The sequence below is a fragment of the Dendrobates tinctorius genome, unplaced genomic scaffold (genome assembly GCF_039654945.1).
Source record: "Dendrobates tinctorius isolate UK_male_01 unplaced genomic scaffold, ASM3965494v1 ptg000171l, whole genome shotgun sequence".
NCBI classification, from domain to species: Eukaryota; Metazoa; Chordata; class Amphibia; order Anura; family Dendrobatidae; genus Dendrobates; species Dendrobates tinctorius.
The window spans coordinates 22,841,766-22,862,392 of NW_027361838.1; the positions used below are offsets into that span (position 1 = coordinate 22,841,766).

The 20,627-nt window shown below is 43.2% G+C and overlaps 1 protein-coding gene across 1 annotated transcript in view; it reads right to left on the minus strand.

The window, feature by feature from the left end:
- Positions 1-20,627, minus strand: part of PIEZO2 (piezo type mechanosensitive ion channel component 2) — a 438,513-nt gene that overhangs the window by 123,997 nt on the left and 293,889 nt on the right. The window contains exons 26-30 of the mRNA XM_073550976.1: positions 15,139-15,235; positions 7,178-7,337; positions 5,805-5,894; positions 3,426-3,547; positions 1,652-1,723 (exon numbers count right to left, since the gene is read on the minus strand). Coding sequence (XP_073407077.1) covers positions 1,652-1,723; positions 3,426-3,547; positions 5,805-5,894; positions 7,178-7,337; positions 15,139-15,235 — 541 coding nt within the window. The remainder of the gene's footprint in view (positions 1-1,651; positions 1,724-3,425; positions 3,548-5,804; positions 5,895-7,177; positions 7,338-15,138; positions 15,236-20,627) is intronic.

The following is a 20,627-nucleotide window of genomic DNA, read 5'->3' on the forward strand; positions in this document are numbered from 1 at the left end:
TATAACATTTTTATTGGCAGCCAAGGGAGACAATTTCAATGAGCTGGCCTTTATTTTCAAGTTCTCCAGGACTACAGTTTTACACATTATTTTGTCATTAAATAAGAAATACTACTAAAATCCAAGATCCCCACATGGCCTAGTTTGAAAACAGGTAGTAAAAAAGAGGGCAAATTAGGGTTTTATTCCTATATCCTTAGGATAGGTCATCAGAGAGGGTCTAGCTTTAGGCACCCACATTGAGGGTGGCATGTGCTTTAGGGAGTTCTGTATGTCTGTCATTTTTTACCAGGCACAGAGCAGTACATTTTAGCAATAGTGTGCGTTACTCAATCCTATTTTACATGAATTGGACTAAGTTGCAGTGAGCACAGAATCTGGCAGAGCCACTTCAAATAACAGAGGCTATGCACTTGTTGGAGTGCCATGGCCCTTTTAATCAGCTAATCGACTGAGTCCCAGAAATTGAACCCCCATTGGTGTCACATTAATTTATTATAGGCAATTAATATTATCTTTCTGGAAAACCCTTTTAAAGGAGTTGTACCAACTTTAGAAGTTATCACCACCAACCACTGGGACCCCAATCGATCCAGAGACTGGTGCAACGATCAATCGTGTGCATATCAACTCCATTAAATCTTAATGGGAGTGCAAAGACGAAACAATGCATTCAGCTATCTCCAGTGAATCAATAGAGAATGAATGGAGCAGAGGTACACATGATTAACCACCACTTCATTTACAAGGGGCTCTTCATAGATTTGATTCTCAATATCGTATGGGTCTAAGTGGTCGGATCCCAAGAGATCGAGACGTTGTCTCTTATTCTGTAGCGAGAAGGTGAGCCCAAACACCCAAACTTGGTATAACTCTTTTAAGTCTTACAAAACTGTACCCTGACATTTCCTCATTTCAAGGGGGATGCAGGGATAAAAGTCAGACTTAAGATGATGTTTGCATTTAATTTAACAATGTAGGGTCAGTGAACCCGACTCATGTGCACATATGAAAATAATGAAAACATTTCTAGAAGACCAGAAAATAGAGGCCAATGTCACAATTTAAGGATTTGACCGGTCTCTTCAACAATATAGTCTTGTACAGTTAGTCAGAACAGAGAATAATTTTGCACAGTTTATTTGTGACTCCACATACGCTGTCATACTCTTAAGGATCTTAAACAAAACTGATAAATGTAATTTTTATCTCTCTCAAGGGGATGTGTATGGCCAACTTTGCCACTTATTGTGTCCATATCTGGCAAAAAAGAACTGGATGGACACAAATGTTGAATGTAAGTAACAATAGTGTAATGTACAAACTTTGATCAAAATTATTATCTTATGGTAAAGCCCACTAGTCTGGCAAACTAATCACTAGAGTGCCTGTTTATCCTATGCCATAACAGATACTGCACCAGTCTTTAGACCAAGACCACATTAAGCTCACATTAGCACATAAATCTGACCTCTTCTGGTAATAGACGTTCCTCATTCCTAGTAATAGACGCCCCTCATTCCTAGTAGTAATTTACTTAACCTTCTGTGGAGACACAAAGTCTAAACCATGCAGTAAAACAAACAGACTATTCTGGTCAAGGATATAAGGCCCAAATCCATATACTTGGTAAATGATCAAGAAAACCTACTGGAAGCATGATCAACCCAAGGACGCCACCACTGCTTTTTTTTGCCCTTGACTTTCTCTTTTGGTGCTTCTCCTATAATGAAATACGTTAATACATTAATGTTAATGAGATTTTTAACATTTCCAAACAAAGGTCAGATACTGATGACAATCCATTCACATGTTTTACAGTGGTATGTAATACAGACAACTCATTGCATTTGTCTGTTTTATTATATGTACACTTTAATCCTTGGATACATTAAGAAATATGATTTAAAGATTTGCCCAAGATTTAGAGATTGATGATTTATCCTTAGGATAGGTCATCAATATCAGATTGATGGGGATATGGCACCTAGCACCCACACAACCAGCGGTTTTGCTGGTTCCACCATGGCTGGATGTAAAGAATGTACAGAGGTGAGACACCCCAGATCTCCTACCCTGTGTAGTAACTGTTTTGGGCACTGTAGCTTAGCTTTTAATTAAATAAATGAGAGCTGATTATCTAAGTGCTAGACAACCCTTAGGGCCCCGTCACACATAGCGACTCACCAGCGATCCCGACAACGATATCAAATTGTCAGGATCGCTGCTGGTGAGTCGCTACATGATCGCTGGTGAGCTGTCAAACAGACAGCTTCACCAGCGATCAGCACCAGCGACGCTGAGCGCCCGGCGTCGCTGTACACGGTAGTTACCAGCACCTGATGCAGGGAGCTGGTAACTAAGGTACACATCGGGTTTCTAAGCAGTGCCCGTCACTTAGAAACCTGATGTGTACCTTGGTTACCAGCTCCCTGCATCAGCGCTGGTAACTAAGGTACACATCGGGTTTCTAAGTGAGGTGCGCTACTTAGAAACCCAATGTTTACCTTAGTTACCAGCGCGCTGATCGCTGGTCTCCCGCCTGTCACACGCAGCGATGCGTGCTGGCCAGCGGGAGACCAGCGATCAAAGAAATGTCCAGGGTATTCCAACAACGATCAGCGATACCGGCAGGGGGGCCGGTCGCTGGTCAGTGTCACACACAGCGATCTCGCTGGTGAGATCGCTGTTGCGTCACAAAAATTGTGACTCAGCAGCGATCTCGCTAGCTAGATCGCTTTGTGTGACGGGGGCTTTAGGGAAAATTAATTGTTGAATCAAAAGTCATTAAGTCTTCCAGTATTGACATACAAACTAAGTAGAGGAAATGTGGAGTTAACTGGGGGTGCTCCTAAAATTTCAGCTCTCATTGCAACATTTTAGGAGAAAAATTACAGCAAACTGATTGGCTGATCTAGACAAGTAATTTTCATGCATAGTTTTGTTAATATTAGACTTGAAGAAAGGAAATGGTGTGCTGCATTCAATATGCAAGTAATTCTGCCATCTTTTTTTATCTATATTGTATTTTGTTTATTGGGTCTAGCAGAAAAATGACATCTGCAGCCATTTCTCTTGTCTTTCCGAAATGGTAGATCTTCTGTTCAAACAAGTAGGCCTAGAATGTGGCATTTGTCATCAATGCTTTAAGATGTAGGTTATACAGCCCATGTAAAAAAAAGTCTTGTAATCAATATTAAAACTATATTTCTATACAAATTCATTTTGTGTTTAGATATTCAAATAACAGCTTTTAACCCTTTTTGTATTGATGTAATAAACTGCATGAATGTTAACAAAACATTTAAATCTACAAAACCTCAATAACACCTAATGCAAATATTTTGCTATTTCATTTACTAAATTTGCAATTTTACATTTCAACCTTAAATGTTCAATTACCTTGCTAAATAAAAGTACCGTACCTTCATCATCATCCTCATCAGCTTTCTGAATTTCATGGCCTTCTCCTGACTCCTGTGCAAGACTCAACATTCTTTCTTTACCTTTTTTATATTTTTCTTGCCTTGCCTTAATTCGATCCATCCTGGCAAAATTAAGAGTGTTTTGACATGTCCAGTGCACATGCAACACATTGTAAAAGCAATCAATACCAATGACGTTAAGCTGTGCAATGAAATTCTCCCAAAGATGACTATGAATATTTTGTTTTCACTACATATTTATTTCAAGATTTTTCAAACACTGACATTATTCAAGAAGTATGGAAGGGGCTACAGTAACCTCTTCCAAATCAGAATACTTTCCATTTCTACACTTTTTTTCCTTCCACTTCTTCCAAGAGCCATAACTTTCTTTTATTTTTCTACCGACATAATGATATGAGGGTTTGTTTAATGCTGGACAAGTTGTTGTTTTTAATGATGCAATTGATTTTACAATTCAATGCAGTGAAAAACAGAAAAAACCTCTAGATGAAAAGAAATAGAGAAAAAAAAATCCAATTCTGTAATTGTCTTTTGGGTTGATATAGCATAGATTGTGCTGTAAAAATTACCTGACAACATGATTCTCCAGATCAGAATTATATCAAACTTTATGGGTTTTTTCCTTTTTTTTTACTTATAGAGGTTGTCCACTATCTTATCATTGATGACCTATACCAGATCATCAATGTCTGATCGGTCTAGGTCCGACACTTGGTATCCCCACAAATCAGCTGATCTCGGGGTCAATGGCGGAATCTGCTGATCGAAAATGCTCAGTTACGGAGCTGTTCTGTCTTCTGATAGTGGCCATGGCAGGGTACTGCACATCAGCCTCCTACTCATAGAGAAAAACTCCTAGTAGTAGTGGACAACCTCTTTAAGCAATGAAAAAATAGGAAATTTGTAAAAAAAGAAATATATATACATTTGTGTCACCAGTTTCCAAGATCTGTAATGTTTTAATGTTTTTGTCAATGGAGATGTACCACAGCCTGTTTTTTTGCATGCGTGTGGTGAGCTGACGATTTTATTGATACATTGTCTTTTAATCACTTCTAATTGCATTTTTTGTGCCGGTGACTGACATTTGGTATTTTAATTTATTTTCTCTTTACAGCGCTTACCGATCTGGTTAATTAAAGGGAATCTGTCACCGGAAATTGGAGGCCTATGTAAATGGCCTGGGTCCGATCCGATGGGCGGTGTTTCTTCTTTCTTCTCCACCCCATCCGTGTCCCCCGTCCACGATCTTCTCCAGTACCCTTCTCCATCTTTCACGCGTGCGCATTGCGCAAAGCAATCTTGCTTCGCGCACGTGCAGTATGCATTGCCGAACTGCGGGCAAAGCCAAAAATCCTTACTGCGCATGCGCCGTTCACTATGTCCCGGAAGACAGCGAAATACTTCCGGGACATAGTGAACCGGCGCATGTGCAGTAATGATTTTCGGCTTTGCCCGCAGTTGGGCAAAGCATATTGCGCGTGTGTGAAGCAAGATTGCTTTGCGCATGCTCGAACTATGGAGAATACTGGAGAAGATCACGGACGGGGGCCACGGATGGGGTGGAGAAGAAAGAAACACCGCCCATCGGACCGGACCCAGGCTATTTACATAGGCCTCCAACTTCCGGTGACAGATTCCCTTTAAATTCATATTTTGATAGAATGGACTTTATCTGACGATTAGATATTTTAAATATATTTTCTAAAACTTTTTTTGTAATATTTTTACTTTATTTTTTAGTTCATTTAAGGGACTTGAACCTGGAATGGTTTTGCAACATAAAATTAAAATTACATTCTCCTATGAAGCTCAAGTACAGAGTGCACAGGAGGACAATAACAGCTGATGACAACATACCATGACAACCCATCATTTCCCTCCGATAGTGACGTGGGAAATCTAATAGGAACCAGTGCATGCGTAAAGGTGATCACACTGTTTAAATGTAGCTATCAAAGAATGTTAGCGGCATTTATACAGTTAAATAACAGCAATCAAAGCTAACTCCGCATGCTAATTTTACAGGAAAATATTGGCTATGTAAACAGCCAGCATCTCCTAACTATGGTGTGAGATCAGCTCCTGGCTCTCTCCATACATGGGGGACCAAACATGTAGTGTCACATGTTATGAAGGGGTTACAATTCTGTGATAAAAAGTCAGATCTCAGACCATTCTGAGAACTTACATGAGTATTTTTATTCTTAACACAAAATTCCTAATTTAACTTTGTTGTAAATCAGAGTTCTGAATTTTTATTCACATAATTTAAAAACTTCTAACTTTTTGTTTGAGAATTAATTGATTTAAATGCTATTTCATAAACTAAAAAATATTTATATATCCACATACTGTCTTTTCAGTTGATCCATAGATTTTTTTTCTTCTTCAAGTCTTGCCTTTACAGCTTTGACAATAGTGGCCTGAAAAAGTTCCGCCCCTCTGAAGAGAGATAAAGGAAAGTTAAAGAGTTTGCACTTTTCAATGAAATTTGCTGTGATTAATACTATTTCTTGTGGATCCAAACTCCTGTATCAGGCTGTTTCTATTAAAAAAAATGACACTAGGTAGTTTACCCATTTTGATGCAACGACTAACAAGCAGTGACAAGGGACTGTGGGCACCTACCCAATCCCTCAAACTAGGGGCACCCTTGGCCATCCATGTCCCTGCCTCCAATTACCCCGGATGGTGGAGATGTCAGGGTCTCATACCTTGATATGCTTCTATCTTAACCCTTATCTGTTACCTCCCCCACCCAGGGAGGTATGAGGCATAATTTTATTGGAAAATACTAACCAGACAGACAGGGGTTAACAGTCAGGGATAAAAGAAAACATCAATTATACAAATATACTCACAAAAAGACAGAGTGGGAGATAGGGGAGGAATAGGAAGGAAGAAATCAAATGGGAGTGGATAAGGATAAAACAGAAACCAACTGCTGCACCAATCTCCTGAAAAACTCTCCAACTGACAAATACAAACACTGAAATTATCCTACAACTCCAAACCAGGAAGTAGAACCACAATCGCTGGCAACTCCAAAACATATATACCAGAAGGGAGGGGTCAACACAGAACAGCTGAGACAATCCAAGCTGGAGAGCTGCAGGAGATCAACTGAACTGATTAACCATTGCAATGATAGAGTAAGGAAAACCTGCACTGTTTAAAAGGATGTTGAAGCAGTTCTAATCAGTGCAGGAGTTTAGGTAACCAGATGATGCAATTTTCTGGACCCTCTCTGTCGCGGTATCAGGAAATCTAAATGTCCTTCTACAGAGGCTAATTATAAAAGGTGGACGAAAGTTTGTCTGTGTACACATTTTCATCAATCCCATCTCATGGAAGACATTAAAATTACCCCATGCAAACCGAAATGTGCAGCCGACAATAATGAAACTGTATGTGAACGAACCATAGTATTAAAAATCATTCATTCCCAAACAATGGAGATGATTGTAAATGAAGCAAAACGAACATCGATCAACTTGCTACATCATCAATCTTCTTTGTTCTTTTTAGACAGAAAGTCTACCCATTTGCCGTATGCAATGTACGGCACAAAATACTATCACCGTAATAACTGCCATTCCCAACCATTCGCCATTTTTGTACTGACAAATGCATTTATTTGTTTCCTTCCCCCAAAAAAGTTGTGTAAAACTACTCGTTACATTTTTTATGTTTGCATTGTGTATAAAACATGATCTATCACATACCTTGAAGCAAGAATTTGGGAAGATTTGATATCAGCAACTACATGTAGGAAGTAGTAGCTCATGAACACTCGTCTTTGCAGTAAGAGGAAGGCAAAACATATACTGTCCCAGATGATGCCAGCCTCACCACTTGGTAACTGACAAGTTTTATGGTCAGTTGCTAATGGAGCAAAAAAATGGAAAAAAATCCCATATAAGTAATTCTATAGAAATATTTGTAATTGCTTTCATATTTTTACAGACTAAGACGCAAGAAGAATTAATTTTAACCTATGCAGTCATGGTTTTGCTTTATGTAGAGTAGTTTCCTTCCGCTGTAAAAACATACAGACAGTTTACATATCACTAAGAACACATGTATTGGACCAAATTACTTCAGATAAAAAATACACTCTTCGTGATAGATTTACATTACAAAATCACAATTATTATGAGTTATGGTCAAGTATTTATTTGTCCGAAATAATAATGATAATCTCCTGTTAATACAACAATGGTTTTATAAAACAACTGCAAAAAAGCCTAGTAAGTGACACATCACTGGAATCAGGGTCTCCAACCCTACATCATGTTGCTCTCAGATTTGGTAGCAAAACACAGGTTTTGTATTCCCCGTAAGGTTTTAGTATAACACATGCAGGGCGACAACAGGCAAAAAATGAATATATTGACATACGAGATATGGTTTTAAAGAAGTATGCTATTTCTAACATACAACTTTAACCTCTTCACAACATATGATGTACATTTAACACACATTGTGAGGACGGAGCTTCATTTCACGAGTGCATTGGCGCTCCTGTGATATGATGGTTTGCCGTGACAACCCAAAGTCTCCTGAAGACACCCCGTGCGCGTCATGACGATACTCCTGTAAAAGCCAGCCCGTGCCCAGCATTCATAGGAGATTGTAATTTTCACTATAGATAGCAGTGCTGACACACTGCTATGTGTAGCACATGTGATCAGACGACCAGAGATGATGGGGACTATTATGGCAGGCACGGCACCGTATAGGGAACGTGCATCTGACTGCAGAGCCCCCATATGATTAAGCTAGAATTAAACCCTGTGCAGTGCCTCCCCCTCCCACTACTCCCCCCAGGTGATGCTATAATTGGGACCAATATAACTGACCAATGGGAAGAAAGAGGAAGGGGCTTCCGGCCACATCCTCAGGGGTTAGATTCAGGTCCTAGGGTCTGAGACTTCCTCTTTCTCCCCGGCTGACCCTTAGTAGCTTTTGTTCCAAGGACCTCCAGGATCTGCCCAGCAGCCATGTCTGAAGCACTGATTGAGGCCCTGCGACAGAGGGCAGCACAGGAAGGTGAGCAATGGTTAAAAGACCTTATGTCTGGCCTGTGTGCTCACTGTCATGATCCAGGATGGGCTTTGTCTTTGGCCCGTCCTGGTCAGACAGCGGTTAAATGTTTCTGCCTCTCTCTGGCAGAGGGCGTCTATTTAATCCTCACTTGACCTATGTCCGGTGTCAGTTATACTCCTGCCCTCGGCTGAGTTAGTTCACCTCGTGTGTACTTGTGCCTGATATCTTGCTTGCTTGTTTGGTTTTGATCCGGTTCTGTCCCTGTTACGAGTTCTGCCTGTCCCTCTTGTACTGCGCTACCTCTCTGTGTATGACCCTCTGCCTGTGACTTGACTATTCTCTGCTCGTCCCTCTGGTACCGCACAGCCCTCTCCGTGTACGAACCCTCGCTTGTCTAACCTGCATTTTCCTCTCCTCTACTACAGTTTCCCTGCAGTAGGTACTAATATTATATCATCTGCAGTAGTAGGACGCTAAGCCCTGCCCCCTGCAGTCACATGATCTAGGTCCTGGGACTCCTTACTATTTTCAGTGCCGCAGGTCCTGTCTGCTTGAACCGTCACTACTGTATTGGACCCCGCGCTCTCCCATAGTGGGGGTAAGTCACCCTGCTCGGCATGGCAGTTTGCCGACGCTGACAGGGTCCTGACATTTGAGTCCTGACATTATAACTGACCGTGACCATTTTTTTTCTCTGCTCCCTTTCTCCTGTGTGTGTGATGGATCCTATGCACGCTCTTTCAGAGCAGGTAAAGCACCTGACTCAGATGTCTCAGAGACTCCTGGGGGAACAACTCGCCCTGGCTCAGTCTCAGCAGTTGATCGCTGACACTGTGCAGGGGGTTTTATCATCGGGGGCTCGGGATGTTACATTAATTTCCCCTGAGTCTCCGGTTGAGTTACCAGATACCTTTTCTGGAGATAAAAGGGAATTCAAAGTGTTCAAGGAGGGCTGTAAGCTTTTTTTTTCATTGAGACCACACTCTTCTGGGGATGAAAGTCAGAGAGTGGGGGTCATTATGTCTCTGTTAAGGGGAGCTCCCCAGGCTTGGGCTTTCTCCCTTCCGACCACTGCCCCTGAACTTATGACTGTGGATGCATTTTTTGAGGCCTTGGGGCATATTTATGATGAGCCTGATCGGATGCGTATGGCTGAGGACAGGGTGATGAGTGTGTGCCAGGGGAAGCACTCAGCCGAGTGGTTTTGCTCAGAGTTCAGATGCTGGGCTACTGAGGTCTGCTGGAATGATGCTGCCCTCTGGGGTTTGTTCCGTAGAAGCCTTTCTGAACGTCTGAATGATGCCTTGGCTCTCCACCCTCCGCCTGATTCCCTGGAGGATGCTATGACACAAGCCGTCCAAATGGATCGCAGGCTACGGGCCAGGGGAGTGATGCAGATTGAAACCCCGTTATTTTCCCAAGGAAGGGGAGCCAGTCCTACATTGGAAACCATGGAGATGGGAACCATCGACGTCAAGGAGAAAGAAAAGAGACAACGGCACTTGGGAAAATGCTGTTTTCACTGTGGTGATTCCGGACATTGGAAAAAGGATTGCTCCTCCTGTCCACTGACCAGCAAGCGACTGAGCCCGGGTCATTGTCGTGGAGGTCACACAGGCTCTCAGGTACCTTTTTCTCCATTTTCAAAAATGTTATTGCTAGCGGAACTTTTTTGTGGGAGTGTCTCCACACCCACTTCTGCTTTCGTGGATTGCGGATCGTCGTTGAACTTTATTGACTCTGACTTGGTGTCCAGGTGTAAGTTAGGGACAGTTAGGCTGGAGACTCCTATCCACGTTGTTGCCATTGACAAAACACCACTGACTAAGAATGATGTCATATTTCTTACAGAGGAGTTTCTCCTTAAAGTGAGTTCCTTGCACCAGGAACATATTTCATGCTTTGTTATGGACAACCTGCCTGCGGGACTGGTGTTGGGGTTCCCCTGGTTACAATTACATAATCAAGTGATTAATTGGGAATCTCGGGACATTGTTAAATGGGGTCCCTATTGTTCCGAAAAATGTCTTGCTACTGTGTCTGTGTCGTCCGTGGGTCTGGAAGGTATTCCGGAGTACCTAAAAGACTATACGGACGTTTTCTCCGAAAAAGAGGCTGAGGTTTTAGCACCACACCGCCCATTTGAATGTGCCATTGACCTGGTTCCAGGTGCTAAATTGCCTAAGGCCAGCTTGTATAACCTTTCGGGTCTCGTACGGGCTGCTATGAAGGAATACATTTCCGAGAGTCTCTGTAAGTGACACATTCGTCCTTCTGTCTCACCAGTGGCGGCGGGGTTCTTTTTCGTAAAAAAAAAAAGAAGGTGGTTTACGCCCATGCCTCGATTTTCGAGAGTTAAATAAGATAACTGTGAGAAATACGTATCCCCTCCCACTTATTCCTGATTTGTACAACCAGTTGTCCGGAGCTAAGTGGTTTTCGAAATTAGATCTACAGGGAGCGTATAACCTTATCCGAGTCCGGGAAGGAGATGAGTGGAAAACTGCTTTTCTCACTACTGAAGGGTTGTTTGAATATTTGGTCATGCCTTTCGGTCTGACCAATGCTCCAGCGGTCTTCCAAAATTTTATAAATCACGTGATCTCTGATTTTATTGGATGTTTTATGGTGGTGTATTTGGATGACATACTGATCTACTCTCCTGATAAACAGGCTCACATTGGTCATATTCGAGCAGTCCTCCAAAGGCTTCGGGAGAACTGTCTCTTTGCTAAACTAGAGAAATGTTTATTTTTTTGTACAGGAACTATCTTTTCTGGGGTTCATTGTGTCTGCTGAGGGGTATCGCATGGATCCTAAAAAGGTGCAGGCCATTGTCGATTGGGTCCAACCTTGTGATTTAAAAGCTCTGCAGCGTTTCCTAGGATTCACCAATTATTATCGCAAATTTATAAGGGGGTTCTCACAGGTGGTTAAACCCCTCACAGACATGACTCAAAAAGGGTCCGATATCAAGAATTGGTCAGCCGCAGCGATAGCGGCGTTTCAGTGTTTAAAAAAATGTTTCATGTCTGCTCCGGTTCTTATTCAACCGGACCCGTCTGAACCATTTATTATTGAGGTGGGGGTGGGGGCGGTATTGTCCCAGGGACCTGCCACTTTGACTAATTTGAGACCTTGCTCCTTCTTCTCGAAGAAATTCTCCCCTGCGGAGAGAAACTATGATGTTGGGAATCGAGAACTTCTGGCCGTGAAGTTGGCCTTTGAAGAATGGAGGCATTGTTTGGAGGGGGCTGTCCATCCTATAACCGTAATTACAGACCACAAGAACCTAGCTTACATTGAGTCAGCTAAAAGGTTGACTCCTAGATAGGCTAGATGGTCACTTTTTTTTTCCCGATTCCACTTCTCTATCACTTTTCGGCCAGGATCCAAAAATGTCAAAGCTGATGCCTTGTCACGCAGTCTAGATCCAGTTTCCCCCCCCCCCCCGAACCTCCATCCTCCATTCTTCAGCCTGGGGTGGTGGTGGCAGGTATTTCTAATATGTTGGAACGGGAGATTCGGGAAGCCCAGTCTCTTGCACCTCCGGCTAAGCCGGTGGATAAACTTTTTGTACCAGCTCAGTTTCGTCTCAAGGTCCTCCGGGAGTTCCATGACTCAGTTCTGGGTGGACATCCAGGGATCTCGGCTACCCGGAAGGCCATTGCTAGAGTATTCTGGTGGTCTTCTTTAGCCTCTGATGTTGGGGAATATGTGTCTGCGTGTGATGTTTGTGCTCGTGCGAAAACCCCCCATAACCGGCCGGCCGGGGAATTGGTACCACTGCCAATTCCTGAGAGACCATGGACTCATTTGTCCATGGATTTCATCAACAACCTTCCCCCCTCCATGGGTAATACCGTCATTTGGGTTGTGGTGGACAGGTTTAGTAAACAGGCACATTTTGTACCTTTGGCAGCTCTACCTAATGCGGAAACGTTGTCCAGATTGTTTGTTGAGCAAGTGGTGCGGTTGCATGGGGTACCCTTTAATATGGTGTCTGATAGAGGAGTACAATTTGTTTCCAGATTTTAGAGGGCATTTTGTAAGAGGTAGGGTATTGGTCTGTCCTTTTCATCCGCTTACCATCCGGAGACTAATGGGCAGACCGAGCGGACCAATCAGTCTCTGGAGCAAATTCTGCGTTGCTTGACCTCAGCCCGACAGGATGATTGGTGTACTGCATTACCTTTGGCCGAGTTTGCGTTTAACAACCGCATTAAAAAGTCTATGGGTACATCTCCCTTTTTCTGCAACTATGGGTTTCATCCACATTTTGGAGAGTTTTCCCGTTTGGACTCTGGGTGTCCTGGGGCGGATGAGACTATCCAGCGGTTGGGGGAGGTATGGCGGGAGGTCCAGAGTAACATTACGAAGGCCCAGGATAAATATAAGTTTTTTGCAGACAAAAAGCTGTCCGTGGGGCCGGTGTTCCAGATTGGGGATAAGGTATGGTTATCTACCAAGAATACAAGGCTCAAGGTCCCCTCTGCGAATCTTGGACCTAAGTTTATTGGTCCCTATGAAATTACCGAAGCGGTTAACCCGGTGGCTTTTTAGTTGTGTCTCCCGCCATCTTTACGGATCCCCAATGTTTTCCATAGGGCCCTTTTGAAACCTGTGAGGTCCTGTGGGGAGGGATCATCGTCTTCCCCACCACCGGTTTTGGTAGACGGGCAGTCTGAGTACGAGGTGGAACGAATTGTTGACTCTAGGTTGGTCCGTCGTGCCCTTCAATATCTTGTACATTGGAAAGGCTACGGTCCTGAAGACCGGTCGTAGGTTTCTGCTCGATCGGTTCATGTGGATCGGTTGGTCCGGGCCTTTCACACCAAGTATCCTGAGAGACCCGGGGGTCCAGTGGCCCCCCCATTGAGAGGAGGGTACTGTCATGATCCAGGATGGGCTTTGTCTTTGGCCCGTCCTGGTCAGACAGGGGCTAATTGTTTCTGCCTCTCTCTGGCAGAGGACGGCTATTTAATGCTCACTTGACCTAGGTCCGGTGTCAGTTATACTCCTGCCCTCGGCAGAGTTAGTTGACCTCGTGTGTACGTGTGCCTTGTGCCTGATATCTTGCTTGCTTGTTTGGTTTTGATCTGGTTCTGTCCCTGTTACGAGTTCCGCCTGTCCCTCTTGTACTGCGCTACCTCTCTGTCTATGACCCTTTGCCTGTGACTTGACTATTCTCTGCTCGTCCCTCTGGTACCACACAGCCCTCTCCGTGTATGAACCCTCGCTTGTCTGACATGCGCTTTCCTCTCCTCTACTACAGTTTCCCTGCAGTAGGTACATTATATCATCTGCAGCAGTAGGACGCTAAGCCCCGTCCCCTGCAGTCACATGATCTAGGTCCTGGGACTCCTTACTATTTTCAGTGCCGCAGGTCCTTTCTGCTTGAACCGTCACTACTGTATTGGACCCCGCTCTCTCCCATAGTGGGGGTAAGTCACCCTGCTCGGCGTGGCAGTTTGCCGACGCTGACAGGGTCCTGACATTTGAGTCCTGACACTCATCTCCCTGTGCCCTCTCCCAACCCCCTAATTTTGCCGCGGGCCTCCCCGATATCCCCCAGGGCTCAATCCTCTCATCAGCTTCCTCGCCCAGCGGTTAGTGACGGGGACTTCAGAGATGAGTCTGTTGCGAATTTGTACTTGCCTCTCTCTGCTTATAAATTTAATAAACTGTGACCGACCTGTTCAACCCATCCATGCTTGTTGGTGTTTTTGCTATTACGGGATTGGTGGGAGGCGGGAAGGCACTGTTTTATGTCACACGGGTTTCTGCAGTCTGGCAGGCACGGCACCGTATAGGGAACGTGCATCTGACTGCAGAGCCCCCATATAATTAAGCTAGAAAGAAACTCTGTGTAGTGCCTCCCCCTCCCACTACTCCCCCCAGGTGATGCCATAATTGGGACGCCCAACCTACCAACGGGAAGAAAGAGGAAGGGGCGCCCGGCCACACCCTCAGGGGTTAAATTCAGGTGCTAGAGTCGGAGACTTCCTCTTTCTCCCTGACTGACCCTTAGAAGCTTTTGTCCCACCCTCCCTCCCTTATAGATTCGCGGATGTGCGGTGCGGCTATCGTTTAAAATTAAAAAAAAAAGTATTTGCAAAGTTATTATTCATGTTGTTATTGTTATTACGTCACAGCGGTAGTGTAGAGGGGGGCAAAGGTTCGTAACCTCTCATCAGCTTCCTCGCCCAGCGGTCAGTGACGGGACCTTCAGCGATGAGTCCGTTGCGAATTTGTACTTGCCTCTCTCTGCTTATAAATGTAATAAACTGTGACCGACCTGTTCAACCCATCCATGCCTGTCGGTGTTTTTGTTATTACGGGATTGGTGGGAGGCGGGAAGGCACTGTTTTACGTCACACGGGTCTCTGCAGTCACAAGTAACAAGTTAAAAAGAATGCTTTTAAAAACATGAAAAAAAAACCAACTTCTTCTCTGAAGATGATAAGGAAAAATGAAAAAAAAGAGAAATGGCCAAGATGTTGAGGTTAATAGCAAGTCATTAAAATTAATGCACGTCACACATTAAATATCTTGCAACTTAATTTTCCACTTTGAAGAAAATAATGCATTGAATTAAGTTAACAAAATTGTGATATTATTAAATGTATTCACTTACGGATATCATACCCTTTTACCGTGCAAGCCAGACTGAGCGCCTGAATTAGCCAGCAGCAGTTTTCAATTAGTGAGTCTATGTAGCCACATGCCCCTATCTGTAAGATAAAACACATTTTTTAGGTGTAGATTAATATCAATTATTTTCTTTTCTCTGCTCTATGTAGAAACTGGATTTTTTTTTCCCCTGCAAAAATCATTCCCCTCTTCAACTCCTGACCCAGCTGCTCTTTCCTTTCCCCTGTCAAGGACTTTTGCAGTAAATTATGAATTATGCGGGAAAATTCACCTCCTGTTTTTGACTAGAGCTTAAAAGAGTTCAGTGAGTCTGTTCTCAGTCACATGATGTCATAGACCCAATGGAAAAAAAACCCATTTAGCTGTGTAGAAAGTCAAAATGAGCAATTGTAAGTACTCTGTGCTGTATAATATGATGACTGTAATATATTAAGAGGATAAAAACTTTTATAGGAGTGCTTCTAACAGAGATCAGAAGAGGGATGATGTGCAACACCAGGGAATGCATTTCATATCATGTCCCTTGCTGACCACATATTTACAATGCCCACTTAGCATTGCCTAATCAATTTTTACTTGATAGTTACATTCAAACATAACAGGAGGTTTTAAAGGCTTTTGCTAAGTAAACTACAGACAGTGTCAGGTTGCCACTGTTATACTGATTAACCCCTTCATCCCCAAGGGTGGTTTGCACGTTCATGACCGGGCCAATTTTTACAATTCTGACCACTGTACCTTTATGAGGTCATAACTCTGGAACGCTTCCATGGATCCCGGTGATTCTGACAATGTTTTCTCGTGACATATTGTACTTCATGATAGTGGTAAAATTTCATTCAAATAACTTGCGTTTATTTGTAAAAAAAATGGAAATTTGGCAAAAATTTTGAAAATTTCGCAATTTTCCAACTTTGAATTTTTATGCCCTTAAATCACAGAGATACGGCACACAAAAAACTTGATAAGTAACATTTCCCACATGTTTACTTTACATCAGCACAATTTTGGAACCAAAATTTTTTTTTGTTAGGAAGTTATAAGGGTTAAAAGTTGACCAGCGATTTCTCATTTTTACAACACCATTTTATTTTTAGGACCACATCACATTTGAAGCCACTTTGAGGGGTCTATATGATAGAAAATACCCAAAAGTGACACCATTCTAAAAACTGAACCCCTTAAGGTGCTTAAAACCACATTCAAGAAGTTTATTAACCCATTAGGTGCATCACAGGAATTTTTTTGAATATTTAAAAAGAAATGAACATCTAACTTTTTTTCACAAAAAAAATACTTCAGGTTCAATTTTTTTTATTTTACCAAGGGTAACAGGAGAAATTGGACTGCAAAAGTTATTGTGCAATTTGTCCTGAGTACGCTGATACCTGATTTGTGGGGGGGAACGACTGTTTCGGCACATGGCAGAGCTCAGAATGGAAGGAGCGCCGTTTGACTTTTTCAATGCAAAATTGGCTGGAATTCAGATCGGACGCCATGTCACGTTTGGAGAGTCCCTGATGTACCTAAACAGTGGAAACCCCCTACAAGTGACCCCATTTTGGAAACTAGACCCCCCCAAGGAACTTATCTAGATATGTGGTGAGAACTTTGAACCCACAAGGGCTTTACAGAAGTTTATAACGTACAGCGGTACAATTAAAAAATCATATTTTTTCCACAAAAATGATCTTTTCACCCCAATTTTTATTTTCCCAAGGGTAACAGGACCCTAAAAGTTATTGTGCAATTTGTCCTGAGTATGCTGATACCCCACATGTGGGGGTAAACCACTATTTGGGCGCATGGCAGAGCTCGGAAGGGAAGCAGCGCCATTTGATGTTTTTGGCTGGAATTGAGATCGGACATCATGTCGCGATTGGAAAACCCCTGATGTACTAAAACAGTGGGAACCCCCCACAAATGACACCATTTTGGAAACTAGACCCCCTAAGGAACTTATCTAGATGGGTGGTGAGAACTTTGAACCCCCAAGGGCTTCACAGAAGTTTATAACATAAAGCCGTACAATTAAAAAATCATATTTTTTCCACAAAAATGATCTTTTCACCCTCAATTCTTATTTTTCCAAGGGTAACAGCACCCTAAAAGTTATTGTGCAATTTGTCCTGAGTACGCTGATACCCCACATGTGGGGGTAAACCACTATTTGGGCGCATGGCAGAGCTCGGAAGGGAAGCAGCGCCATTTGACGTTTTTGGCTGGAATTGAGATCGGACACCATGTCGCGATTGGAAAACCCCTGATGTACCTAAACAGTGGAAACCCCCCACAAATGACACCATTTTGTAAACTAGACCCCCCAAGGAATTTATCTAGATGTGTGGTGAGCACTTTGAACCCCCCAGTGCTTCACAGAAGTTTATAACGCCCGGGCGTGAAAATAAAAAATTTGTATTTTTTCCACAAACATGATCTTTTAGTCACCATTTTTTTTATTTTCCCAAGGGTAACAGGAGAAATTGAACCCCAAAAGTTGTTGTCCAATTTGTCCTGAGTACGCTGACACCCCATATGTGGGAGAAAACTACTGTATGGACACAAGTCAGGGCTCGGAAGGGAAGTAGTGACGTTTTGGAATGCAGACATTGATGGAATGGTCTGCGGGTGTCATGTTGCCTTTGGAGAGCCCCTAATGTACCTAAACAGTGGAAACCCCCCCACAAATGACCCCATTTTGGAAACTAGACCCCCTAAGGAACTTATCTAGATGTGAGGTGAGCACTTTGAACCCCCAAGGGCTTCACAGAAGTTTATAATGCCCGGGCATGAAAATAAAAAAATCGTATTTTTTCCACAAACATGATCAATTAGTCCCCAATTTTTTCATTTTCCCAAGGGTAACAGGAGAAATTGGACCCCAAAAGTTGTTGTCCAATTTGTCATGAGTACGCTGACACCCCATATGTGGGAGAAAACTACTGTATGGACACACGTCAGGGCTCGGAAGGGAAGTAGTGACGTTTTGGAATGCAGACTTTGATGGAATGGTCTGCGGGTGTCATGTTGCCTTTGGAGAGCCCCTAATGTACCTAAACAGTGGAAACACCCACAAATGACCCCATTTTGGAAACGAGAACCCCTAAGGAACTTATCTAGATCTGTGGTGAGCACTTTGAACCCCCAAGGGCTTCACAGAAGTTTATAATGCCCGGGCATGAAAATAAAAAAATCGTATTTTTTCCACAAACATGATCAATTAGTCCCCAATTTTTTCATTTTCCCAAGGGTAACAGGAGAAATTGGACCCCAAAAGTTGTTGTCCAATTTGTCATGAGTACGCTGACACCCCATATGTGGGAGAAAACTACTGTATGGACACACGTCGGGGCTCGGAAGGGAAGCAGTGACGTTTTGGAATGCAGACTTTGATGGAATGGTCTGCGGGTGTCATGTGCGTTTGGAGAGCCCCTGATGTACCTAAACTATTGAAACTCCCCACAAGTGACCCCATTTTGGACACTAGACCCCCTCACGGAACTTATCTAGATGTGTGGTGAGCACTTTGAACCCCCAAGTGCTTCACAGAAGTTTATAACGCTCGGACGTGAAAATAAAAAAATCATTTTTTTCCACAAAAATGATATTTTTGCCCCCAAATTTTTATTTTCCTAAGGGTAACAGGAGAAATTGGACCCCAAAAATTGTTTTGCAATTTGTCCTGAGTAGGCTGATACCCTACATGTGGGGGTAAAACACTGTTTGGGCGCATGGCAGAGCTTGGAAGGGAAGGAGCACCATATGACTTTTTCAACTCAGAATTGGCTGAAATTGAGATCAGACGCAATGTTGCATTTGGAGAGCCCCTGATGTGCCCAAACAGTGGAAACCCCCAATTCTAACTCCAACCCGAACCCCAACACACCCCTAACCCTAATCTCAGCCCTAACCCTAACCCTAGCCCTAACCCAAGCCCTAACCCTAGCCCTAACCCTAACCCTAGCCCTAACCCTAGCCCTAACCCTGGCCCTAACCCTAGCCCTTATGGAAAAATGGAAATAAATACATTTTTTTTATTTTATTATTTTTCCCTAACTAAGGGGGTGATAACGGGGGGTTTGATTTACTATTTGTGGCGGTTTTTATGTTTGGCAGCTGTCGCACGCTAAAAGACGCTTTTTATTGTAAAAATAGTTTTTGCATCACCACATATTGAGAGCTATAGTTTTTCCGTATTTTGACCCACCGAGTCATGTGAGGTCTTATTTTTTGCGAGACGAATTGACGTTTTTATAGATACCATTTTCGGGCACGTGACATTTTTTGATCGCTTTTTATTCCGATTTTTGGGACGCAGAATGAACAAAAACCAGCGTTTCATGAATTTCTTTTGGGGGGTGCGTTTACACCGTTCTGCCTGCGGTAAAATTGATAAAGCGGTTTTATTCTTCGGGTCAGTACGGTTACAGCGATACCTCATTTAGGTCGTTTTTTTATGTTTTGTCGGTTTTATGCAATGAAAACTATTTTATATAAAAAATAATTATTTTTGCATCGCTTTATTCTGCGAGCTATAACTTTTTTATTTTTTCGCTGATGATGCTGTGTGGCGGCTCGTTTTTTGTGGGACAAGATGACGTTTTCAGCGGTACCATGGATATTTATATGCGTCTTTTTGATCGCGCGTTATTACACTTTTTGTTTGGCGGTATGATAATAAATCATTATTTTCTGCTTCGTTTTTTATTTTTATTTTTTAAGGGGTTCGCTAAAGGGGTTAAGTAATGGGACAGTTTTATAGGGCAGGTCGTTACGGACGCGGCGATACCTAATATGTGTACTTTTATTGTTTTTTTTTTTATTATTTTCAAAAAATGAATTTATTGGGGAATATTTTTTTTTTTTTTTACTAATTTATTTGGCGATTTTTTTAAATTTATTTTTACATTTTTTTTAATTTTTTTTTTACTTTATTACATAGTCCCAGGTGGGACATCACTGTCCTGTGACAGATCGCTGTGACAGGCAGTGCCGAAGGCTTCCTCATGCCTGCGCTTTGCAGGCACTGAGGAAGCCAGCTTCCTCAGGTCCCCGAAGGCCCCCGTCGCCATCTTGGATTCGGGGGCCTGGAGGATAGGAGCCCCCCGCAGCAGCGCTGCACATTGCGCTGCCGTGGGGGGCTCAGGGAAGCACGGAGGGAGCCCCCTCCCTGCCGATGCTTCCCTTTAACTCCCGGTACACCGCGATCGCGTTTGATCGCGGTGTGCAAGGGGTTAACGTGTCGGGGGCGGTCCGTGACCGCCCCTGACACATTGTGCCGGGTGTCAGCTGTGATAATCAGCTGACACCCGGCCGCGATAAGCGGCGCTCACCACGTGGGCGCCGCTGATCGCGGTAGACGTACTATCCCGTCCACGGTCATACGGGCCCGGGTACCGTGGACGGGATAGTACGTCGGATGTCAGGAAGGGGTTAAAATAATATCTTGGTTGTTGAAATCCGTCTTGTGGT